This window comes from Zonotrichia albicollis, chromosome 19 (genome assembly GCF_047830755.1).
Source record: "Zonotrichia albicollis isolate bZonAlb1 chromosome 19, bZonAlb1.hap1, whole genome shotgun sequence".
Classification (NCBI taxonomy): Eukaryota; Metazoa; Chordata; class Aves; order Passeriformes; family Passerellidae; genus Zonotrichia; species Zonotrichia albicollis.
Window position 1 is genome coordinate 10247307 of NC_133837.1, and position 14990 is coordinate 10262296.

At 41.4% G+C, this 14990-nt stretch overlaps 1 protein-coding gene across 1 annotated transcript; it reads right to left on the reverse strand.

Moving 5' to 3' along the window:
- Window positions 1-2530: 2530 nt before the first annotated feature.
- Window positions 2531-14970, reverse strand: NOL11 (nucleolar protein 11). Its single transcript, XM_005490444.4, has 18 exons — window positions 14664-14970; window positions 13150-13263; window positions 11870-11926; window positions 11151-11296; window positions 10848-10905; window positions 10193-10331; window positions 9574-9783; window positions 9199-9275; window positions 8359-8482; window positions 7566-7669; window positions 7268-7336; window positions 6357-6541; window positions 5999-6124; window positions 5621-5836; window positions 4666-4744; window positions 3710-3802; window positions 3132-3239; window positions 2531-2823 (listed from the first exon to the last, which is right to left on the reverse strand). The coding sequence occupies exons 1-18, from the start codon at window positions 14817-14819 to the stop codon at window positions 2710-2712; spliced, it is 2175 nt and encodes a 724-aa protein (XP_005490501.2). The 5' UTR covers window positions 14820-14970; the 3' UTR covers window positions 2531-2709.
- Between the last annotated feature and the right edge of the window lie 20 nt (window positions 14971-14990).

A 14990-nucleotide genomic window follows, 5' to 3' on the forward strand; every position in this document is an offset into this window, starting at 1 on the left:
ATGGGCTTCATCTGCTTTGTATTCCCTCTGGTTGTCTCATTTGCCAGAGCCTACAAAGAGCTAAAAATCAACAAAAACCAGTTGCACAGTTGAGTTTCCAATGAATTCCAATGAATTCCAATGAATTCCAATGAAAAGATACCCTTGAATTCAGGGTATCAGTTTCATAAGGAAAAGCAGTGCAAACTCCAAGTCAGCCCAAGGCACACAGATATCTTATATTTCCTACAACCAGCCTTCCTTTTCATTGCTAGATCGAGACAGTTTCAGTATTTCAGAGAAGCCAGAAGTCTTATCATTAGAAAATCAGTTTACATGTCAATTTGTTTCAGTCCCTTGTTTATACATCTGAGCAAGGTAAAACCCAACACTGGTCATGCCACAAACATGGCAGTGACATGTCCAATATATAATTTAATTTGCATTCTTCAATAGTAATTTTTGAAGTCCTTTTGTTCATTAACTTGTTGCTCAGGCCAGGCACCTCATCAAACCCACAAACCTGCCACAGCACCAAGCACACAACAATGGCTGCAGGGTTTAGCCCAATTTTCACTCTATATCCAGCTTTTTATCTGCAGCTCTTTTATATTCAGTGTTGCAGCTGCACAGGCCCAAAGCCCTGAACACAGGATGACACACACAGCCAACATTGCCCAACCTCATTTACACCTTTCTTTCTACTCAATTTGTATTCTAGACCTTTCCAAGTCACCTTTAGATTGCTTATATGAGGCTGATTTTTGCTACCTCTCACCAGGAGGCAGAGGGTTGTGGTCACTCTTTAAATACATGAATATACAGACATACATTTCCATTATCTCCTTCTGGTATCATGGGAGAAACACCTGTGCATTCTGCCACCAATACACTGAGAATCTAGCAAAGGTACCAGCTGCATTCTAAAAGCATTAACACCTCCAAAACACTGAATTTTGTGTATTTGTGGTAGATCAAAGGTGCTGAGAATCATGTGCTTCTGAACTGTGAACCAGACTATCTGTCTCTTAATCCCATCCCTTATCAGTTGGTGATGTGGAAGTGCTTACTGAATTTTCATTTCCTAGGTGCAGAAATGGGTGCACAGAGAGGTGTTACCTTCAGGGACAGGATAGAAATCAGTCCTTTCCAACACAGCTCAGCAGAGAAATCAACCCCAAAACTTGCCCATTCCATGCAGTAGAGCAGAATACACTGATCTGGAATTTGGAGCTCCAGTTTGGAGTCTGCAGGTAGTTAAATGAGCATGTTTATAAGTGAATTGAATACAGCAGGAAGAGGAATTTTTGGGTGGAAACTCTACCCTGCTTCCATCCTTAGGACAGATGGAGGAAAAGCTTCCTTTGACAAGGCACTCTGAAGAAGATGAACAGCCCAGTTGTGCCAAGCTGTGTTCTGGGTGGGCTCCTTTCTCCAAGGATAAGGGAAAGAGCTGAACCTACAGCTGGATGGCATTCAGAACAAGTGAGCACAAGCTCTTGCTTAAATTATTCAGATGCTTTTGTCCAGTCCTTCACTCCAAACTATTTCATAACTTGTGTTAGGAATTGTCTTTCAGGTGTTCAGCTCTCAAATCAGTTCCACAGACATTTTTCTAAGAGCAATGTCACACCAGAGCTCAGCAGCAGACTGGAAGGCAGGTGTAGCAAGGAAGGAAGGGCTTACATGACTTTTGCTGAGGTAATTCAATATAGCTCCAATTGACATTTTATTTAGATGATGAAAACCAAAGTATATCAATATACTGATATGCTGAATTCTACTAATATTCCATCACATAATTAGTAAAAATAACATATTTGCTGTTCTGAAAATGTACTGATTATCTTGTCCCCAACAATCCACCTCATACTCGACTCCAGGAAATTCAGCATTGTGCTTCTGTCCCATTTTCCCTATTCCAGATGAATAGTCCCACAAGCATCTTGTAACAGGTCAGCTTTAAGTGAATGCCTCATCAGAAGAATAAGTCAACAGATACCTGTAAAATCTTCAACAAATGTTGTCTGCATAAAACTTTAGTTCTTTGTATTTCAAAAAGAGTCAAAATCAATCTAAGATGTACTTTGAAATGCTAGAATTCAAGCAGCACAGGTGACATTAACTAAGCTGAGGTGTTCAGTAGTTGAAAAAGTACTTGCAGAAAACAAACTGATATAGGTAAGAATGTTCTTATTTTAAATTCAAGATAAGTTTTCCTGTCCAAAATATTGAAAGCAACTTACTAATAGTGCCAAGAAGTCCCCTCTAGACATCTTCAGCTGCTACTGCAGGGTTTTTTTCAGACTTGTACATACATTTGGTACTGACAGTGTATAAATACAACAAACAGGTCACCTTCCAAAGTGACTTGAGCCTTTATCTGTGTGTGCAGCTCTTCCCAAGTTACACAGCCCAAGAGAGCAAGTTATGCCCTCAGCACTTCTGCCACAGCCATCTTGTGTTTAGCCAAGAATTGTGTGGTATTCTAGGAAGTTCTCATGATCTCAAAATTCTACATGAAAATATAAGCAAACATCCAGCTTCTCAACCAGTCAAAAAGAGAGATTTTAATACACAAGGTTCAAACTTACAACTCCCATGTAGCTACAGAGTAACCAGGCTCCTCCTATGTAGAAAACAACTTTTGACAGCCCCAATATGGAGTGCTAATACATCCTTGTCATAAAAGGAATCAATACAAAATAAATGTGTTAATGAGCTTCAAATTCAAATGATTTCCAGCACTTCAATAGAATAGGTCTGAGATTCTCTCAGGTGGTTCAGTCTTTGTAATTCCCGCAAACTTCCCTCAATCTTGTTGAGTTCTGAGTAGAACCGTACCTGAAAGGAAGAAAACAGAGACATTTATAGTAAAATATAATCTCCCTTTCTTTTTGTACATCACCATACTGTGGAATTATCTCTCGTTCTGCACAGCTTAAGATATTTAACCAAATAAATATTTGGTTTATTTGAAATCCAAATGAGACAGAGGCAACTGCAATTCAAGCTCAGGAAGGAGCACACAGGAGGACAGACATGATTTGATTCACTGTATAATTTGTTGATGTCTGTCTCCCCCTGTTCTCAACATCCATATTCTGAATCCAACAGAAAATCAAAGAATTATCCCAGAAGATGCAACTTACTTGGGCTCTCACAAACTTATGCAGGCTTGAAAGCAAGCCCTTTGCTTCTGGAAGCATCACCATGACAGTGAATTGGGCATCAAGCAACAGGCACATCCAATCCATGATCTGAGGAGAAACAAAAAGTCCACTGACACTTCCCAGTCTGGAAATAACACATTTGCCTTTAAAAGCTGAACTCTGAGACATTCACTTCTACTGCAAAATGCATGGGCTCACATGTGCAGGCATATTTTAAGGAATATTTGCATTTTATTGTTAAAGTGTTACATCTGACTTCATAGAGGTTACATTGATGGACAGCTCTTGGTAGAATGAATGCAGGTGTCAGCTGATTTTAGATATTCCCAACTTTTCACAGTTACACACCCCAGAAAGAGAAGGAAGCACCACTCTTACAATGAGCTGCTCACCCGGTTTATTATGGGATAGAATGAGCTGCTCACCTGGGTTATTATGGGATAGAATGAGCTCCTCACCTGATTTATTATGGGATAGAATGAGCTGCTCACCTGATTTATTATGGGATAGAATGAGCTGCTCACCTGATTTATTATGGGATAGAATGAGCTGCTCACCTGGTTTATTGTGGGAGAGCGTATTCCAGGAAGTGTGGTGTTCACTTTTTCACTGCATTTCACATACAGGTAATATAAATACCTGAGAAATAGCTGAAAGTAGAAAAGTCAGAACATTTGTAAAGGACAAACATTTAATAGACCAAGAGGTTTGTATTACCCATTTGGACATGGTAATATTCATAAGGATTTTTTAAATTTTATTTTTTTATTTTGAATGCAACATAGATGCCTGTATACTACACATTAAAAACAAGTTTTATGGTTCTCTTACACCACCCATAGCTGGATGTTTGAAAATTCCCAGCAATATTCAGTGTAAATTACATTCAGGGGTAATCACTGTTCCAGGAAATGTGACACAGATGAGATCAGCTTTGTTTTGATGTGTGGGGTTTTTCTAAAATCACTGGAAAATCACACATATCCTCAGGTACACACAGTTCTTGAAGTTATATTTCAGATTCTAAGAAACAGGGGAGTTTGGTGGGGTTTTTTCCTAAACTGAGGTGATCTAGATTTGTACTACATTTGGGATTATACAGAGTTTTTTCCCCTCATATTTTCTAATCTTCTGTTTCTAATAGGACTGACTAAATTACTGTGTCTTTCTCCTTTCTTAAAAAAACATCTAAATCAAGGGAAGGTATTATTACTTGCTAACAGAATATGAACTTTTTCCAGGTATGCTGGGTCATAAAGAGAGTTTCTTACTTACATCTTCTAAAATAAGCCAGGACTAGAAATATCAAGAAAATTACGTAAGTATATGAAAAAATGTGATATTCCTTAATATTAAATCTTATTAGGCATCCTAATTTCGTTTTCATGCATTAGTTTGTTATTCAGACTCCTGAAAGAATGGTGAATTTCTCATATACAATAGAGAAAAATCTTTTCCCTTTCCTTCACCACAAAATAAGTGTTTTTATACATTTTAAGGTTAAAATACTTACAATAGCTTGTTGAGCTGGAAGGTTTTTCAGGTGAGGCAAAAGAAATGTTTCAGTGTAAGCTGAATGGAGAACAGCATTTCTGTGTAGTGCTATTAAGGGAATAACATTGCAGGAAAAATAGCAGTTTCTTCAAACCAGAGTGAATTCTAAAGAAAATATTTCTCCAGGTTTTTGAGGGAAGTTCTATTTGAATCTTATTTCTATAATGAAATATCTACAGCAACTGAACCATTACAATAGATTTAACTTGCACAGTTCTGTCCACCACAAGAGTGTAACTGCCTGATGTGCTTTAACAGGCAAATATCCAAAGCACTGATACCTTTGCTCTTAAGTAGAGAAAAATTATTGCAAAATGTAATAAAACTAAGTTTGAATTGGTGTAGATACATTCTAAAAGCTAAATATTTCTATTTATACTTAAACAGTTTTTCTACTGAGTAGGAACAGCTCTTAGGAGAACTCAAACTCTGAGCAGGAACTGAGGTTGTGCCTTTGGCAATGGCAAACACAAACACCCACAGCACGTGCAGAGCTCTGCCTGCCCCTCCCTGTCACACACAGCTTTTATGGAAAATCCTTTCCTTAGGATTTTTCCTCCTGAGAAGCTTTTTCCTCCTGAGAAGAAGTTCCTGAAAGGCCTCAGGAACAAAATGTAAACATTGATTATCTGCTATTTTAGAATGCAACAGGTGCATCTGTGATTGGTCCATGTGGTTGTTTCTGATTAATGGCCAATCACAGTCAGCTGGCTCGGACTCTCTGAGACACAAACCTTTGTTATCATTCTTTCTTTTTCTATTCTTAGCCAGCCTTCTGCTGAAATCCTTTCTTCTACTCTTTTAGTATATTTTTAATATAATATATACCATAAATTAATAAATCAGCCTTCTGAAACATGGAGTCACACCCTCAGACCCCTGTGAACACCATCACACTTCCCCACAGAGGATACAGCAGCGCTGCCTTCTGAAGCCCAACAGGGCAGGATTCACCATCACTCTGCCCTTCCTCTGGCATTTTGGTATCACACATGTCCTGGTCCATCTCTTCACTGAAACCATTTTCTACAATTTCAGTCTTAACTTCCATGTCATTGCATTCAACATCAATGTAACAGATGGCAGAATCCAGGTTTACCTCTACACTTTTGAGATGGTCTTCACTTGTGCTGTAGAAAAAAAATCCAGACATTTAACACTTTTAATTATTAGCTTTAAAATCAGCAATGTTATCAACACATATAATGAATTCTATGAAGCTTATTATGAAAACAAAACCAGACTCAAATTTAGTGAAGAAAAAAAGGAAAGACTTTTGGAGTTGGAGTTACCTTAAAAATGCTTTCAGGCAAGCATAAGTGATTTCTTCAGGAATATCTGGAAACCGTTCTAGGCAGACCTGTAAGAGCTGCAGGTCTTTTTGCTCCAAAGCAACAGCCATTAAATCTGGACATAAACTGTAAGAATATGAAATTAATAAGTTGCACAGTCCACACTGAGAACTACACTTTAGGTAGTAGTAGTAATCTTCCTCCCCAGATGGAATTTTATGTAAAACACCAACAAGAAAATAAACATCTTTGGTACTAAATTCTGATAATTCAAGAGCAGCTTATAAACGTTTTATTTCTACTTTTTTTTAAATTTTATAAATTATTCCTTACACTTTAAAGAATGCAGAATCATTACCTGTAGGACAAGTCCCGGGTTTCAACGATCTCCTGCAGCAAACTCTGAGGGTAGAACTTTGGATTTTTTTTACACCTGTCTATAAGGGTAGTGACCACACAGCCAATGGCAGCTTGCACATCTACGGTCGGTGCTCTTGCTATTAGTTTTTTCACTTCAATTTCCACCACATAATTAGGAGTATCCTGGAAAAGACAAATACTGTGCAACTCAGAAGTACATGGCACATGTTTGACAACTACCCTGGCATTAAGTAGAAGGTGGCATTAAGTAGAAGCAGATCTATTTTGGAATTCAATTTACAAAAATGTACAGAAATCCCTCAGCACTCTGTGTTTGATAGGATAGATTCTCTCAAGCATGAAGGAGCTAAATGAGGAGATTCCTCACTCTGAACTCAGGCAAGCTCATTAATCACCTGTTCCATCAGTGACAATACCAGGTGAGCTGTAGGTAGGTTTTCCTTCCTGTGTGAGCTATCACAGCACTTGCAGCAAGTTCTAGAAAGGAACTAAAGAGCTTTTTGCTGAATTTACAGTGGAATTCCTGACAATTCCTCCATCTTCCTATGGCCAAAATGCCTTCAACAAAATTAAGGCCATAAATAAGAACCTAAACAAGCAAAGTTCAGATTAAATATCCTCACTTATTTACTGTAACAGACTGTCATTAATAATGAACAAATTTGTGCAAGTTTCCAGAACTCAGCTGTTATAAGCCATGTACAGTTATCAAAATACACTCCTGTGACAAAACTCAATTTCATCATGCCCAAATGCACAAAAATGATAATAACAATATCCTTCATGTCACCTGCTTAAGGCAGCTTGGTCACCCTGATATGTGGAAAGAGACACCTAGAATATTCTGAGAGTGTCTAAGCACTACTTGAGGATATTTGGGTTACTTACTTTGAGTCTCATTAAGAGCTGCTCAATTGATAAGGGCCCTGATTGTCCAGTGCTCCTGTTTGATCTTAACTGTGGTGAAGAAAAACACAGAGTTATTACTCAGCTCCAAAGTATTTAAGGATTTCAAGCAAAATAAAAGGACATTTCATGTGTCAACTTGCTGTCCAGATTATAATTACTAACTCTAATTCCAGAAACAATCAGTAAGAGATGAAGTGAAATTTCTTTCTGCTGCAACACCTAAGAGCAGCAGCATGGGGAAGAGACAAGACAAACAACAAGCCCAATGCTGACTCACATTCATTCTGGACTCTGCTTTCAGAGCTACAGACTCCTGGGACTCCAGGGGAGCCACCAGCTCCTCCTCTTCCAGGGCATTCCAGTTCACAAACGGGGACATATCTGGGAACACACAAATGAAACTGCATGAAGGTAACACTTGCAGCACATTTATTCAAGTATGAATATTGCATCAACTTCTTATGCTGATAGATACTTTCTAAACTATAATGCCAGGGATTTTATGCCAAGAAAGTTGCCAGTTTTATTTCAGCAGTGGGTAATTTTATGAGGTTTTTTTTATACTGTTCCTCCATTTTGCCTCTGGGAGCAAGAGAAGAAAGTTATTACACAATTTATAATTTATCCTGAGCATTGCTTGCAATGTTTTACCACTGCAGGGTTTAAAACCACTGTGACAGGACAATTTTAAACTGAACTTCACAAACTAAGGTTTGACATTGCCCTATCCAACCACAAACTCTTTGAAAATATTTCTTAGGGAACAGCACTTCACTTTGTTCTCAGTGTTCATCACCAGCATTCCAGGGTTCTCAGTGACTCCAGGATCTGAATGACAACCCAGGCTAAGGGAAGCCACAATAAACTCAGACATTTGTGTGCTTTGGTGTTCCCAGCAGCAGGAAATTTAACAGCCAGGAACACAGGACAGTGTGAAGTTGCTTCAAGCTGTTCAGATTCAATGCATTAATTTTATAGGACTATGTTAAAATAATTTTTATATAATTTCAGACATCTTCCTTTTGCAAAGTCTTTTCACTGTAATTGTTAAAAAAAAAAAAAAATCTTACCAAGGCTTTGACTGTCCTTGAGCTTTCCCACAGCAGCTGCCAAGGATGATGTTTCACGTTTGTACATAATTACAGTCAGCACTTTCCCATGAATTAGAAAAAATTTTTCCTCGTAACACCACAACTGCAAAATATTAAAATGTATCATAAATGAGATAAGCAGCAAAGTGAGTTCCTGCCCTGATGTGTAACTCCTTACTGTAAGCTTCAACTGGAAGTCAGTGATCTGATTATTTTAAATTATTTGTGGTAGGTTTAACATTTGCTAGCAAACCTTCATTAACTGCTGATTTTAAATACAGACATTACAAATGCTGAGTATTTTTCCAGGGATGTCCTAAAATATAGAGGGCAATAATGCTGCTCCAAAGCATGAAGTCCTCTGAAAATTTAACATTTTAAGTTTCCTCTTGTGCAATTTTAAGACAACAGCAGTCAGCTGCTCTGGTTCACTAGTGCATTTATTCCTTAGGTGCCATTTCACCTATCTGACTCTGGAATAGCTTGAAGTGCTGCTCAGGTGTTCACAGAATCATTTGGGCCTTCAACTGCAAATTGCCTGAACAGAACAGACACTGCTGGGGTTTGTGCTCAGTGATTTCATTCACACCAAATAATCATGATCATGAGTAGTGATAAAGCACTAAATGATCACAGAAATTCCTACAGGCACCACTCTCCCAATGAATATTCTGACAGAAAGTGCTCAGTAACTGCTCAGCATGAATTTTGCTGCACAAGTTGCAATTCCTGCTCCCCCAGCAGCAGCAGAGCTCTGCAGCCCAGCACTCCCTGCCCTGCCAAAAGCACAAAGGAGCCAAAGCCAGGGCTGAGCCTCACCTGGCCACTGGTCCCCCGGGGCAGATCCTTGCAGGTCTGCAACGTCTGGAATTTTGTATTCCAGATGGTCAGGAACTCTGAGGGAAGCAACAGATGGATGAGACCAAAAAGCAACACAAGCACCACATTTGCCTTTGCTACTTTCAGTCACAAACTCTGGAGGAAACAGAAATATCTGTTTCAAAAGAGCTCAGGCAGATTTAGCATTAGGAATTACATCACTCAGGTTAAATCTCAATTCAGAGAAATGTTGGGTTTCCACTAAGAGCTTTAAAGCAGAGGCTGGGACAAGAGAGACAGCACAGCTTTCACACCCAGTGCTTTCCCAAGGAAATTTTAGACCTTACAATAGCTTAATATGATTTTTCAAGTTACCTTTGGGCTTTCTCCCAGGATCAGGGATATTGCCCAACACTGCAATGTGGTCTTTGTCCAGGACAACTAAAGATGTTCCTTTCAGAGCAGCTCCAGATACTGAAAGTTTTAGTAGTAGTGACTTGGACAAAATTTCTTCTTCTTTTTCCTCTTCTTCTACAGTATCTTGCTGTAGAGGTATCAGAACCTGATACACACAATGATTGGTATCTGTCAAAAGAAAAATAATAATCACTCTTTTACGAAGTTTTTTTGTGGAAAAAACCTGTTTGATATCATTTGGCAAAAGAACATTAAAAAAAAAAAACCAATATCCAGTGAATGCTGAAAGAAGAATTAATGCAGGATATTTAAAGGACTTTTTATAATCCAAAGCAGCAAAATAAAAACACAGCAATGAAGGTGCAGTGAGATCTGCAGGGTACAAGTGATCACAGGCAGGAGCACTTGGTCTTTGCAACCACTAAGGTACCAGCAATCTTTCATTACTACTTGTAGCTATTTTAGAAAGCTTAAAAACCTAAAAATATTAAACAGCATTTCATAAATATGACCATTTAATGTCCTTTCATACAATTCTTTGCTTCATTATCACAACCCATGAACAAATACAACTTACACAAACACAGAAGTGTGACAGTTTGGTTTGTAATGTGTGCTGTGAAACACAGTGGCCTGGCTAATTTCTGTTGTTCAAGCTTGTATTTGTGTAGACTGTTCAGCTTAGGCTTCTGTACATAGACAAAAAAATCCTTATCCTAAAACAAAAAAAAAGAAAAGAAAGTTTTTCCTTAATTTACACAAAGAAGATGTAACAGAAATTCAGATATCAGTACTGCTTAACTTTGGATGTTGTACAAAATTAGGAAATTGTGTTTTCTATAGGACATACAGAATTATTTGGAGTAGTCTGCAGACTAACAAGTAAAGAAAATTCTTATTTGATGTAACAAATGGATTTACAGGAAGAAGCATTTGCATAAAGACAGATTCAGGTATAATTCTTTTTTAAAAAGCATCCATCCTATTCAATAGATCTTCACAACGAGCAATGAAGTGTCACTCAATGTCCACTGTACTTCATTTTATTAATTGTTCTGTGCAGTTCTCAGAGCCCAGCTCTCAGCCCTGAATGCAACACAACTTCCATTTAAACCAGGACAATGATTCTACTAAAAGCTTTAAAAATCAAATGAAACCAGTGATAGATTTTGATAAAAGCACTCAGCTCTCCTGCTAGGAGAGTTTTTAAAATAAAAAAATATTTAACTCACTTTCTGAGTAATGAAAATTAAGACAGGTTCTTGGCCTTCCATAAAAGCTCCACTCCACCTAGAACCAGAAAGCTGGATGAACATCCTCCAAATTCAGGTTTATACAGAAAGTCATAGCACTATATACCAGGCACCTTCTAATTTTAGAATTCGTCTAGTGAATAAATAACCCCAAGAGTTTAAAACCCAAGTGTTGGAAGAAAACACTCAACTCCACGATCTCAGTCTTTGATTTTCCCCAATTTTCCCAGTCCCAGTCAATTCCAAGAATTGAGCAGGACCCCCCCAAGAGGCCCCACTGACCTGATGGTCTCAGCTGAGATGAGGTTCTCGATCTCCTGCTGAGGAGCCTCCAGCAGCACATCCAGGGTCCGGACCCCCCCTCCCCTGAACAGCACCAGGGTCCCCCCCTGGGGCAGGGAGTGGATCCTGTACACATCTGCTGAGAGCTGCAACAACAAAAATCTCAGTTCTCTGCTGCACAGCCCTGAAAACTGAGTGATTAGTGCATTATTCTCATTTTTGCCAATAAACTTTTAACAGAAAAATTATGAAGCTTTAAGATTCTTGATAATGTAGATTTGAATGTTGTTGATTTGCTCAAATGCCACAAATAATGTAAATGACTACCCCAAAAAAAGCCAGGAAAATGTCCTGATGAGCATCACATCCCTGAATCACATCACAAAATACAGGACAGGGTCAGGAGGTGACACAACTGCTCTACAGCAACACACAAAGTGATGTTTAACACATCAACCAGCAGAACATGGAGATCTGCAACTGAACACAATTCAGCATCTTCAGAAAGTCCTCAGAAATGCTGGCCTTGGTATAAAAATCACTTCAGGAGAAATATTCTGATGCTGAAGTCAGTGCAAGTGGATTCCTTGCAATACTCCACAACATCATGAAGCACAAGTTCAGCTAAAATGTAACATGGCCAATACTATGAAAATTGGAGCAGTTTTTCCCTCCACCAGGATCCAAAACACAAAAGAGAACACCTGAAGGACACTTACTGTTGCTTTAAAGGCTTTGTCCAAGTTAAGGTCTTCATTCTTCCATATTCTTAAAACCTTTAAGAGAAGCATCATTTTCAGGTTAAACAGTAACACACAAACTTCTCAGCACTCAAAACACCAGAAACTGCAACAGGAGGAAACAACAGGGAGCATTCAGGGCAACCTGAGGGGGAACTGCCCCAGGGAGAAACCAAGCACAGAAATCCTGAGTTGGAAAGAAACGACAGGAGAGAATAAAGAAAAAGACACAGCAGAACTCTGAATTAAAGTAGATCAGAGTGATGGAGACAGGTGAGATACAGATTTTCACAAGCAATGCAAGGCCAGGAGTGATAGTTCTCAACAATGAAAAGCCAAAGGCTCAGCATGATCCAAGCAAATGCTCCATAAACACAAGAGAAACTTTGAACTGTGAAACAAGAGCAGGAAAACAAGGATGGGGGTGTGAGCTATTGGAACCATTCCAGTACCACAAAGCTGTAAATGTCAGCCAGGCTGCAAGAGGAGAAGTAACTCATCCTCAGGGAGTGCAGCAGCAGGCACGGAGCATCTCCTGTGTCCAAGGCCACCAGCCCATGGTGCTCAGCCAGAACCTGCTCATGGCATTGTGCAAACCCAGGGCACCAGGAAATATTCCTCTGTCTGCTCTGGGGTGCCCTCACCCCCAGGGCAGCACTGACTGACCCTCATTCATGGAGAAAGCATCCACAAAAGTGTGAAATAGATCATAGAGAGCAGTGTAGGTGAATCACTTGGTGATAAATTGATGGTTTGGGGTTTTTAGTATGTTGTGGATGGAAGCAAGACGGAGGGCACAGGGTGTCATCCTGGGTTTCTTCCCCATGGATTTGGGTGGCATTTTGTAATTGGGTGGAAAAGTCTGCACTGGGGGCTCTCTGGGATCAGTTACTGGGTTAAAAGGGAAAATAATCCAGGTGTCAGCTCTTAATTGGACAGTTTAGTCTTAAAAGACCTTGGAACAAGAGATTGTTGGCCACTTTGTGCCTTCTAATGAAAAGCTGCCAAACTCACAGTGGTGAGACTGTTTTAGTGATAAGAAACAATAAACATTTGAGTTCAAATATGAATTACTGTCTCGAGTGCCTTCACTCCAGACCCAGACAAACCCACAACTGGTACCCCCACACGTCACCAGTGTGCCAGGGGCTCCCCACACTGCCAACCAGAAATGTCCCACTGCTGATTTGTTCCTATCTACACCCCTCAGGAGGATCCCCCAACTCCCTTTTCCCCCTAGAGAAGATGAAGGCTCTCACCTTGTCATCATGAACTGCAATGTACTCGTGGGTTTCAAAGTTGCACACGACAGGACAGGTGAGGATCTGCCCATGTTTGACTGACCAACAGCCCAGGGGCTTCTGATCCGAAATCTGGAGTGAGAACAAGGACAGTGCAAGTCAAATGGAACATGTGAAACACTGTGGGCACTTCTCCATGACAGAAAGGAAATGAGAGGCAGCCACATCTGACCTGAATTAGAATATTAAAATATGGAAACTGCTTTATTCAGAAATTCCTCTTGAACATACCTGTTTCCACCTCTACCACCCACAATTTCAGAATAACAGGGAAGAAGTCTACAATAATGAGATTTCTTTTCATGTAAGAAATAACTTTGACCTGTCACAGTCTGAAGGGTTTATGCCATGAAGCACAGGTACAAGGCATGGCTTCTTCAAAGGGCAAATATTCATTTTATCACTAGTGTCATTTGTATTTACTGACTAATACAATCACACACAGACTTGTGCTTTTTCTCTTCTATTTCAAAGTGAGTTATTGAGACCAAGAGCAGTGGATTTTGCAGTCTGAACTCCTGCTCTGTGTGATTCACAGCCAGGGCACTGAGCCCCTCTCCTCCCTGCAGAGTACACTGGGTGTATTTACAACACTGAGTGTATTTACAACAAGTTGTGTGGTCACAGATGGTCTTGGCAGTGGGAATAAACAACCCAAAGGAGGTTGTATCATCAACCCACTTAGATTATGGAATCGTTTGGGTTGGAAGGGACTTTAGATCACCAAGTCCCACCCCCTGCCATGGCAGGGACACTTCCACTGTCCCAGGCTGCTCCAAGCCCCATCCAACCGGGCCATGGGCACTGCCAGGGATCCAGGGGCAGCCCCAGCTGCTCTGGGCACCCTGTGCCTGCCCACCCTCACAGGGAACGATTTCTTCCCAATATCTAAACTAAACCTACTCTCTGTCAGTTTAAACCCATTCCTGCTTGTCCTATCACTGCAATCCCCAACCCTGTGTATGTGATAGCCAACTAAACACAGAAACTCAAATACTCGCTTTAAAGTTTCTTATTACGCTCTACTGAATAACAGAGACCAGAACACATTTTCATTTTCAGGCGCTGCGAACTAAAGCCCTCCTGCTGCCCGCAGGACGGCAGCTGACACCGAGCTGACAGCGCAGGACCTGGCACTGCAGGGACACGCACCTGTGGCTTCGGGAAGGTTTTTGGGACGGGGAAGGGACAGAGAATATCAGCAAAAGGAGAAATACGCCAACAAGGGCCCGAGCCGCCCCGCGTTCCCGAGCAAAGGGAGCGCAGGGGGCAGAGCATGGCCGGGCCGGGCAGGCACCGCTCCCGGGCTGGAGCCAGTCCAGCAGTGGGAATAAACAACGGGGATGGCGGCGGGGACAGCGGGGCCTGGCCCGAACAGCCGGGAGAAAGGAAATACGGGAAACGGCGCGGCCCCGGCCCTGCCCGGGACACCCCCATGCCGGAGCTGCCCCCCGAGCACGCGCGCGCGGTACCTTGAAGAGCGTGGCGGCCCGGCCGCGCTCGGTGAGCAGCACGAGGTCGCTGCCCGGGCCCGGCTCCAGGCACAGCCCGGGGTCGAGTCCGGAGCCGGAGCCGCCGCCGCCGGGGCCCGGCCCGCGCAGCGTGAAGCTCTCGCACAGCTCCGCCATCTTGGCCAGACCCTGCTCTCGCGAGAATTGGCGCGGCGCGCGCGCCCCCGCGTGACCCGGGGCGGGGCCGGCCGAAGTCGGGAAGGGCCCGGCGCTGTCGCGACAGGGAGCGCGCGCGGCTCTGGTGAGGCGCTGCCCGGCCGGGCCTCGCCTGCCCCGAGCCGCTGAGGG